Below are 12,002 nucleotides of genomic sequence, written 5' to 3' on the forward strand. Positions count from 1 at the left end.
GAAAGCTTCCCACATACACGATGATAAATTACTGCCATTCACTAAGCGTCAAAGCAAATTATAAGTTACGTCATTAGATTGTTTTACCTTTTTCATCCGCCATTAGACAGTGGCTGCAGTGCCCCCTGTAGTTTATTAGAGTTGCGAAATAATTTTTACTGTCAATTTTTTACAATTCAAGGTTGTTCTTGGTTGAATTTCCATTTCATTATAAAAACATTCTTCAAACCATAAATTAAACAATTACGTGCAGTAAAAGGTTTCCCTTACACAATTTTGCATGGAATTAATTCACAGAAAGGATAACTACTAAATGGTTTTCAGTAAACAATATATGTATATTCAATATGACAGACCGCATGGTTACGGTTAACACATCTCGAGACTGCAGTTTCGTTCTTATTGGAACTCTTCAATCTGGACTAGTGAACAACCGAGATGGAGACAGATGTCATCACATTGAAGTTGAGAGTGCCAACAAACTGATAGATAAAGTGAATTTATTTCAGCGAGTATCCCAGCATGGTGTGGTTTTACTCGTGCGTTGAAGGTAAAACTTTGTCTTCAATTCCCGATGATGTCTGTCTTTAGCTCGGTTATTCACTATTCCTGACTTAGGAGTTCTAATAAGAACGAAATTGCAGTCTCAGGATGCGATAACCAGGTTGTCTGATATACTGCATGTTGTTATGCCTTAGCACTGGCTTAGGGACTCTAACTTTCTGCTAAATATACGTATACGTTTAACTACATAATATGAAATGCAAAAAATGCAAAATATTTTGCAAAAAAATGCTACGGGGTATTTTTGCTTCACTTAATTTACCATCACTGGTATAAATTTTCGTCTAAAGGCAGCAAACGCTGTTAATTGCACCACACAGAGTCAAAATGATGACTTTTTTTTTTCAAATAAAAAAAATATATGTATCATTGGAAGCATTTAATTAACCTTTTATTTTTCTATCCAAGGACCACAGCCTTTTCCAAACTAGTGCGATCACCCAACTTGGCTACCGGTCTTTCATGTGACACCATTAAGGTGCTGCTGTCAATAGCTCTAGAAAAGTTTGACCCCAATTTCCCAATACTGCCGTGCTAAGCACAGATGTGGTATCTGCAGTAGAGCTCAAAACGAGAAATTGACGATTAAAGTTTTACAACTCATTTCTTTGATTTATGACTTAATTAAATGCTCAATGCGGTAGTTGTTTCGTAAATAACTTATCTAAAAACTGCAAGAGAGTATTTTTGTAAAAATCTTAATTTAAAATTAATAAATGTAGTTACGACAAATTTTCTTTTCAAAACCTTTTCATATACTAAGCTATTTTCACCGTAAGTGACAATTACTAGGCATTTTTAGGGGTATCTGCGCAGATACGATAAAAATAGCTTAGTAAAACGTGCTCGAAGTTTCATTAAATAATACTGAAAACATCTGCTTTCTTTAGACTGTGTGCTTTGTGTTGTTAATACAAATATAACAGAATCTACCTTCTGAAAGATACCATTTTTAAAATTCCGGACAGTTAAAACTGTAATCCATTACAATTTTCTGTTTTTTATATTCAAAGAATGTGTTTTTTATAATGTTTTAATTTCTAGATTCATTTTTACCGAGCATGAAGATAATTTTGACAGCAGACGATACTTAAATAAAAATATTACTGGCCGTAGAATGAAATGCGTTTTTTTTTTTTTTTTGCATGAAAGAAGAAAGAATTAAATATGAATATTTTACATGCATTTCATTTTTAGAATTTGCATTTTAAATAAACATTTAAATAGAAAAAAGCTGAGTATTTACTTTAACAATTATGCAAAGTTGTATTAGTTTTTATTATCAACCTGTATCAACTATTAAACAGTAAACTAATATTAATATTCTGTGTTACAATAAACTGCTACATTATTAAATAGTCTGCTTTACTAAGGTATAAAAGTCGTATCTACAAAAAATACTAAGGAAAAAAGTGGTAACTGCGCAGATACCACTTTAAAGGCTTAGTATTTGTCACTTACGTTCAAGTTGACTTAGCAAACTCCGCAAACTATGCAGTTACGACTTTTTTCTTAAAGCTTTTTTTAATATTTCGCGTTCACAAATCGCCAAAAAACTTGACATTTAGGTAAATTAAATTACTAACGACCACCTGGTGACAATAACTCAATTTTGATAAAATGAGCAGATACCACATCTGTGCTTAGCACGGCAGAATAGATAAAGGCACGGCCCCTGGGTTCTCAGGGTATGAAAATGCAAAAGGAATGTAACTTAGTCAAGAGTGACTCTGTTAATTATGCAGTCAAGGAGTTTTTAACACGAGATGCAGCTTGTACGCTAACGGTTTTATTCACCACGAGAATCCATTCACTGAACACTAGTGTGGTTCAAAAAAAAAAAAAAAAACTTCTTTTCAGCTTAAGTCCAGAATACACCCTATTTTTTTTTTTTTTTTTTTTTGACTTAGTAATAGTATAATGCTGTAAAAGTTTCATTTTCTTAATCAAACTTTAAGAAGGTGCTCAATGAAACCTTAATTTAACATTAGCCGTATCATAGAAAATGCCAAAAATTCAGGAATATTTAATTTCCCGTGCTGTTTTTTTTTTTTTTTTGTAACTAATTATTTGATTGAAACGTATATAAATATTACTAGTGTATATTATATAAAGCAGCATTGTTTTTCAGCTCAATGTATTTTTTTTTTTACCCTTCTTCCCCATACGTTTGAAGTTTGGGGGAGGGGATTGAACACCCTCTTACAGTTGAAATAAGAAACTAAAATGTTTCCAGTATAATATTATCCACAAATCTAAAAATATTGTTCTGTTATCTAATAGAAACTTTTTTTTAACATGTATTTTTGAACCACCCTACTGAGCACGTAGACCGCGTGTGTTGAACCCGAGACCAAAAATAAACCACTACATCACCTTGGTCATCGAAACGTTGAATTGTAAATAATAACGTTTCGATTACCGTGGATTAGAGAAAAATTTACACACATAGCCTATTGCTTTTCTTGTCGCGTTGGAACAGAGAGTAAATAAATTAACATAAAGATTCTGAAAACAAGTGATGGCGACCCTTTTCTTTATTTATGGAATTAAGAAAGCATTTAAAAAATATATATTTGCTGAGACCAATGCCATCATTTCCAAAATACTTTCGAGGACAATATACCTCTCAATTTTAATATAAAGCAGCCAAAACGAATAAGCGATGGTTATAACTACAAATGAGGCAGTGAGAAGCAATGGGATGTAAGTGGCAAAAAAAAAAAAAAAAGAGGTAACCAGTAAAAATAGTGGGGGGAACCTCTCCTCTGTCTTGGGGCAAGATATAGTATTAGTAACCCTGGTAAGTGCTGCTGTACAGCGTGCTTTAGAAAAAAAATCAATGAAAGCCTACCTAGGATGTTATCTTTAAGCACGTTTTACTCACAACTTGAGAATGTTCACTTACATCCCACTTGAGAGTGTGATCAATTGAGAATGTGAAAATGTTGAAGCTGAACAACCCTCAACATGTCTTTTGATATGTAGAAGCGAAGAGTGAAAATGAAATGCCTTTCCGGCAGAGTCAATAAGGCAGTTCAAGCAAATTAACCAACTTTTTGCTACTGTACTGCACACAAGTAAAAACGAGCTGATGTGTGCATCACATGACTTCTTTTTACTCCAATTTAATGTCATTTCCCCATTACTGGCAATTTTAATGTGATTCAATAGTTGACTCTCTAGATATCACCAACAGTGGCCAGATTAAAACAGATTTTTAAAAAAAAGTCGCCAAATTTGTCGCAAGGTTGGCGACAAAACTTGGCGATCAAAAGACTGGCGATATATCGCCAAGTGTCCGCCAAATTATAACACCACTTGAGTTTACATCGAAATTAACAATGATTTCCCCCCAAAAAGGACAAAAGACCCCTTTAAAAACACCCGAGTGCAACCAAATAGAAAGGTGCACAACTAGACCCCGCTAGGAGTCTACGTACCAAATTTCAACTTTCTAGGACATTCTGTTCTTGAGTTATGCGACATACATACGCACATCCGCAATACGCACATACGCACATACATACATACGTACATACAGACGTCACGAGAAAATTCGTTGTAATTAACTTGCGAATCGTCATTATGGATATTTCGCGTGTCTATACGTTCTAAGGCACTTATCCACGTGTGGTCGAGTAGAAAAAATATCAATATTCATGGTGAGTAAAATGGAAACTAAGGTCGATTTTTGAGTGAAATTTTTTTTGCGGATACCATACTTTTTTTTTTGTAAAAGGAAGTAAAAAGAGCAAGTACGCGTTGATTTCTATGATTTTTGTGAACTCGTTTCTTACGAGCATTCGGTTATAACGAACAAATATCACAGCTCATTTGCACTCGATATGAGAGAGTTCAACTGTATATGCCATCAACGGGAGCCGCTTCACAAGTCTAACCACATTAAACTCATTGTTTCATTCTCCCATAATGCTTCTCGACGAATACTAGCTGAACAGCATTATTAAATGTAGAATGCGTGAGACTGCTTAGTTGGGTATGAAGCATGATGGTTCATGTACGACAAGAGGTGGAAATATGTGTCATATTGTTGTATTCCAAGTGTCGTATGCTTGAGTAAATAAATATCTTGATTTAATTAATTATGAAGATTTACATTGCTATTGAACGGTACATTTATGGTCACAGTGAGATTTATTGCTTTCTTCCCTAGCTATCTTTTGACAGGGCCTTATTTTCAGAATACAGGAATAAATACAGGAAAAAATTTAGAAAGTTGATACTTCATATTATGATACAAAATGGTTCCTTACATTCAAAAATATGAAAAGTAAAGACCAAGTTTCAAATACAATAAAATGCAAATACAGGGCGAGTCAAACTCTTGGAGAAGACTTTAAGGGGTGTTATAGGGAGGATAAGAAGCAAGAATCATGAGGAACATATGGTCGCAAGCGCAATACTGTCGCGCTAAATGCACACAAAGCGATAAACTTATGGATGCAAAACAGGTCACAAGTTTATTACACTAAGACAATTTTGCACAACATTTTAGTTATTAAGAAAGTTTCAGAGCAGTTGATGAAATTTGTGGCCTGCAGCTGTACTACATGCTTTGCAATGACAAAGCACTGACTGTCGCAATAGTTCATCGACCGCAGAGTCTTTACTGCGATGCGTGTATTAGAGCTACTGAAAGCCGTATTTTTTACCAACTTAATTTTTTTAAACTAAGAAATCAACATTGTGTAGTAAAATTATGAAATGTTTTGCATTTATCAGTTCCTGGCTTTGTGCACATGTAGCGCGTCAGTACTGCTTTTACGACCATATGAGGCAGTGAGAAACAAAATAATGCAAGTAGACTATTTTAAGTTTCGAGTAAAACACGTTTAAAGGTCCGATCCTAGGTAGGCTTTCATTGATTTTTTTTTTCTAAATCATGCTGTATAGCAGCAACCAGCAGGGCTACCAGTACCATCTCTTGCCCCAAGACAGAGGAGAGGTTCACTTACCATGTGTACTGGTTATCTTCAAATTTTTTATTTTGTCACTTGCATCTCTTTGCTTCCCACTACCTCATATGTTCTTTATGATTCTTGCTTCTTAACCTCACCACTAATGCATCTTAAAGCTTTTCCCAAGAGTTTGGACTCACCCCGTGTATGCGTTAAAATATCAGGTTTGTACAAACGGATTGAGCGCATTAGAGAGAGAACGATTAGATTCAGTTTATCTTTTAATTTGGAATGAATGATATAGGCGGCAGTAATATTTTCAAAAGCGGATACGTGATTATGATTAACAAAAGAAGTAATCGTTAGGAAACAAAGTATGTGCTCATCAGCGCTCATCGTTTTCTTCCGAAGTTTTACAGAGCAGAAAAATGTTTTTCTATTGATTTCCTTCCTTTCCACATTTTAGAAAGGGTCAAAAATATGGTCGATTCGGTATTGTAAAAATTCGAAAGAGGGTTATTCTACATCAAATCACGCAATACTATGGTTCATCACGTCTTTATTAAATAAATATTAACTACTAGATTGATCTCTGTGCGAAAGAGTATTCTTGTTTTTTAATAATAGTTTTTAATAAAGTTCAATTCGAGAAATTTTTGTCTAAAACTTTAACTTTATGCAATGTTGGAACCCTACTTCTAGTATTAATTTAGACCAAATCATCCAAATTTAATTCTCATGTTCAATAAAAAGAAAGCTTGTGATTCAAAAACTGCCTCCAGTTGATTTGTTTTTTCCCGAAAATAAAAATTAAGGGGTTTAGATGATACTCTTTCACATTAATCTCTATCCCCACCATTTTTTGATCACTTTCGTCTGTTTAGATCAGTTTTCTGTTATATAAGCCGGCTATATTGATCTTAACTCTTTAAATGGTTAGAACTGGAATACTGCATAGACTTTTCTTTTAAAAACTAGTTAACAATTATTTGTCTTTCTTAAGCTTTTGATGATAACGAAACAGGAAAATACGTAACGAAAAAATAATAAAACATAAAACTTTTATTTTTTTTCATTATCAATTATTATCAATATCTATATCTTATTTATAAAAGAAAACGAGCTGATGTGTGCCTTACATGATTTCCTTTTTCTCCAATTTATAGTCATTTTCCCATTATTGGCAATTTTAATGTCATTCAATAGTTTACTCTCTAAATATCACCAACAGTGGCCAAATTGAAATCAGATTTAAAATTTAAAAAATCGCAAAATTGGTTGCCAAGTTGGCGACAAAACTTGGCGACCAAAATACTGGCGATGTATCACTAAGTGTCCGCCAAATGTAACACCACTTGAGTTTGCACCGAAATTAACAATCATGTCCCCCTCCAAAAAGGGGCCAAAGACTCCTTTTGAAACAACCGCTTGCAACCAAAAGGGGGGTGCACAACTAGACCCCACTAGGAGTCTACGTACCAAATTTCAACTTTCTAGGACATACCGTTCTTGAGTTATGCGACATACATACGCACATATAGAAGTCACAAGAAAAGTCGTTGTAACTAACTCGGAAATCGTCAAAATGAATATTTCGCGTGTCTATACGTTTTTAGGCGCTTATGCACGTGTGGTCAAGTCGAAAAAAAAACTTAACATTCATTCTTGGGGGAGCAAAATGGAAATTAATGTCGATTTTTGAGTGAAATTTTTTTCGTGAATACAATACTTCCTTTTTTGTAAAAGGAAGTGAAAAACTAAGTGGATTTTTATCAATGCTTCAAAAAATCGCTTACTTTCAATAAAACTCTAAAATGCTTTGGTTTTCGCATTGGTTTTTTTTTTCGTATTTTTTACGCAAAATAGAAAAATTGGCATCACTTTATGTTATTATTTCTCTTACGATAGCAAATAGATTGTGCTAAAGTGATTCACCTTTTAGAAACTTCTTTTCAAACACTGTAAATGTAATGCAATTTAAAACCATACAACCCCAAATCAAATTTTATTACTTACACTTTTTCTCCCATTAGTTTTATGGCTCAAGTATTGACCATTTTTAGTTGGAAGTTCGCTCTCCGTTTTATATCAATAAAAATAACTATAAAAACTATTTAAACGCTCCGAATTTACTACATACTCTAAAGAAAAGCTTTTTGATTGTAATTCTGAGTAAGAAAATAAAGCCAGAAAAGCGTTCAAAATAGCCATGCAAAATGTACCTACTGCTAGAAAAATGGCCTGCATAATGAAGAAAAATATGCACAGAGATAATACAAATCCGATTTAATGCCCAGCGCTAATTCGATTTTCTATCTCTGGATATTTTTGCTGCAAATGGAACAGAAGTTTTGTCGTTATTTGCTTTTGATTAAATTTCCTAGTTATGCTTAAAAGCGAGGCAAATTGGGCGTAATTAGAACACCGGCTCTTTCTAAGACTCATTGTTGTATGAATTTACTATTTTGTTTCACTTTTGGCGAGCATTGTAAAAGTAAATGAAACCCGTTAATCATTACATTCAAAAGAACTATGTTCTCATTAAAATAAATACGTTTGTTAATTATCTTCACATAGCAAAGAGAACTTCTATTCCTACTATGATGGGAAATTTGCTTGTTTTTAATTCCTTTCACGCTTTTTCAGCCTGCATTTTTGCAGAAACGAGTTGATGTGTGCATCACACGACTTCTTTTTGCTCCAATTTAATGTCATTTTCCCATTATTGGCAATTTTAATGTGATTCAATAGATTACTCTCTAAATATCACCAACAGTGGCTAAATTGAAATCAGATTTTTAAAAAAATCGCCTGATTTGTCGCCTAGTTGGTGACAAAACTTGGCGACCAAAAAAACTGGCGATGTATCGCCAAGTGTGTCAAATTGTAATACCACTTAAGTTTACATTGAAATTAACAATGATTTCCGCTCAAAAAACGGGCAAAAATGCCCCTTTAGAAACACCCGAATGCAATCAAAAGGGAAGGTGCACAAATAGACCTCACTAGGAGTCTACGTACCAAATTTCAACTTTCTAGGACATACCGTTCTCGGTTATGCGACATACATACGACATACAAACATACACACATACGTACGTACGGACGTCATGAGAAAACTCTTCGTAATTAACTCGGGGGAATCGTCAAAATGGATATTTCGCGTGTCTAAACGTTCTAAGGCACTTATCCACGTGTGGTCGAGTCGAAAAAAAAATCAACGTTTATTCGGGGGTGAGCAAAATAGAAATTAAGGTCGATTTTTGAGTGAAAGTTTTTTCGCAAATACAATGCTTCCTTTTTTGTAAAGGGAAATAAAAAGATGTGTATATGCCCCTCCCCTTTCACTTTTGCTTTTCAGTTAATGTTATTTTTTAAAAAAATGTGTCATCATCGCTATTTAAAATTACGATAACTTTACTAAATACTATGAGGGAAAACAATAGTTGATATCACATATTTCAAGTCAAAAAGGTATTTTTACTACAGCATTTCCGCAATTGAAAAAAAAATTAAAATATCAAGCATTTAAAATATTAAAAGAAGTGTACTTGATATCATTTTATTCGCAGTGTAACATTACTAACTACTTTCTGTGTTGGATGGTAATAACATTTTAGCGTATTTTTCACCGTTCAGGACATAAAATATGGCTATCTTCATTGAAGTTCTTTATTTTTCAAAGGCAATCTTATTAAAATCATAAAAATAACAAAAAATGCTCGTTGACATTAAAAGCCACTAATAATGAGTAAGGATAAAAGTGACAGCCGAGTTATATTATTATTATTATTATTATTGACTTTGGTATTGAATGCACCGAATCAGGAAGCTTTGAAATTTCTACACAAAAAATCATATTTTATTTTACAAAGAAGCTATTTCAGCAACCAGGAGCCATGGGAGTGGTCATGAAGCCTATAAAAGCTGTTGAATGGAAATGACGCAAAGTTCTAGGGACAAGTTTTAGTTTTGCAAGAAACATATTAATTTGTGTAAATAAGAAGAAAAGAAACTTAATTTCAAATTAGAATAAGTACTTGAAGTATTGTAAAAATCTATTTTAAAAATATTCTCTTTTTTCTTCTAAACAGGGAGATGTAGTGCGGTGGTTAGACGCGGTTTAGACGCTTTGGGCATAAGAATGCCCAAAGCCGCAGATTCGGACCTCCTCCTGTCGTTGGTTTTTCAAGATGCAAAAATGATTATGTGACACATAAAAGTTCCGTCGTTTGGCTTGGTGTGCTTTTGACAAAATTAAAATCTTGGTTCAGTTTTACGTCGAAGAGAGCGCAGGTGCCACCATCTGGTGGGGAAATGGGGAGTCAAAATTCCTGTGGTAATGGCATCCATCGATAGTGATGCTACATGAAGGACCAGATGCCATATGGGACATTACACTGGGTCTGCAAAACGGTAGTTCCTTAAGTGCTATTAGATAGGAAGTTTTTTTTTTTGCTGTATGACAGACTATTGAAGACAGAAATTTTGACTAGAGACATTGGACATTACTACCATTTTAGTGCTAATACAAAGCCTATATAAAAATAAGTATTATTTAACTCTGCTAAGTGCTTGTTATTTTGTTTTTAGAGAGTGACAAATAAACGATAATGAAAAAAGAAATGGAAAATGTTCTAAGAAGACAAGGAACTGCATTTCTCCAGAGAGTTGCTCTTGTGTGTGTATGTGCGTGTGTGTTTGAGCGCAATTTCTATCTCTCCAAATCAGCTCGAAAGCTGTCTATTATTTTATAGCTTTTCTGAGTGACAGAGCGGCGTTGTTGAAATACATTATTTATCCTTCCCTAATACCCCCACTACTGACGACTGACTCGTATAATTTCGGGCTATATTTGATTGCAGGCCAACTGATGAGGGAATTTCAAATTAACTACGAGGATATTCATTACATTTATATTGATATTGATGAGATATATGTTGGATACACAATGTTGAAGTGGTTATTTTTGCTACAAAAATGAAAAATTCTACTTCACACTTTTCTGTTACGATATCTTAAAAAGTGTACGCTTTTTTATACAATGACTTTGCTATTCAATAGTCCCACTGAATAACAGTTAATTAAAACTTAATAAATTAAATCTCTGATAGATTAAATAAAATTACATGGAAATATGTCATCAGCTCATGATAATTTACTTTTATAGATTTATTAAAAGATAATGACAAAAAAAAAACGTGTGCATTGATGCACGTGCGGTATATATGAAGTTTCTAAAATTCTTTTATTTTTATTTCTCAGCGAGTTTTTATTTTAATAAACATTTTGCTTGACATAATAGTAAGGGCTGCTTTTTGCACACTGTGAAATTACTGCAAGTTTGTAAATAGAATCTGAGCATTTTTAAAAAAAATAAAATGTGATCGATTTTTTTTCTGCGAATGTGTCATTTTTACTAAAAAGCAAATAGTTGAAGCTAGTCTTACTTTTTGAATAAATGCAAAAACAATGATAATGTACTATAACTATGCAGTTGAGATAATTTCATCTGAAAGTCGTCAATCATGATTCAAAAATGTTATGTGTGTGTTATAAAAACATGCGTAATAAGTAATTGCACGGAAAATATTTTTCGTGCTGAAAAGAGAAAAAAACATCTTAGTTCATGTACCTAAAAACTTAAAAATAAATCACTTTTTACTCAATCACTCTAAAGCACTTCCGTTGCATTATTTCCGCAACGTTTCTTCTGTCTTTTACGCTGCATTACCTTCGTTGCATGTTGAATGAAACTTTCATCGTGCTAAACCATTTTTTTTTTCTTTTTTTGAAAAGCGATCATTTTAAGCAATCGTCCAACTCATTTCCAATCTATAGTAAGAACTGAAAAAAAGTTTTTTGACTTTTGTATATATTTTTTATAGAACATATAAATTTTATTTATCCAAATGACAGACTTTTGGCCACTAAGTTAATCCCACACCTCTACTTTACAGGCATAGAAATAAAGTGGTTTGAGCAAAGCATTCTTCAATTTGGTTATTGGTAATAGTTTGTCCAAAGTCACAAAACATACAAATAGTAGAGCATATAGGACTAATCTTTAAAAGATGGGCTAACAAACAATCATATCCAGTCATAAGATAAAAAACTACTTCAGCAACAGGGTGAGGAAAATTAGACAGAATTAGCATTGAACTAATAAGATACTACCTGGCCTTAGCTTCGTTTAAAAGGTAGGGGTCCTCTTGAATTCCATATTGATTAAAAGTTTTGCTGTATTGAAAGTTGATTGACTATTGGTTAATTGAAAAACAGGAATAAATATCTTATCCAATCAGCATTTTTCTTTATTTCAAATCCATTAAGGGCAGGCTTCTTATTAAAGCGCACTTAAGTTCGACAAGGTCTTAAAAATCGAACTAAATGCACACATGAAGTGAATAATTCTTAAATGATTACTTCCTTTTTTACCATTTTTTATTTTCACCACATCAATATAACTCTTTTTTTTTTTTGTCTCTCACTTATATTGGAGTGAGTTAACAGTTG

General features: G+C 33.2%; 1 protein-coding gene across 1 annotated transcript in view; it reads left to right on the top strand.

Moving 5' to 3' along the window:
* Nucleotides 1-347: 347 nt before the first annotated feature.
* Nucleotides 348-12,002, top strand: part of LOC129233917 (neuronal acetylcholine receptor subunit alpha-7-like) — a gene marked incomplete at its 3' end in the record, with an annotated part of 81,161 nt that continues 69,506 nt past the window's right edge. The window contains exon 1 of the mRNA XM_054867841.1: nt 348-525. Coding sequence (XP_054723816.1) covers nt 348-525 — 178 coding nt within the window. The remainder of the gene's footprint in view (nt 526-12,002) is intronic.

Source organism: Uloborus diversus, unplaced genomic scaffold (genome assembly GCF_026930045.1).
Source record: "Uloborus diversus isolate 005 unplaced genomic scaffold, Udiv.v.3.1 scaffold_804, whole genome shotgun sequence".
Classification (NCBI taxonomy): Eukaryota; Metazoa; Arthropoda; class Arachnida; order Araneae; family Uloboridae; genus Uloborus; species Uloborus diversus.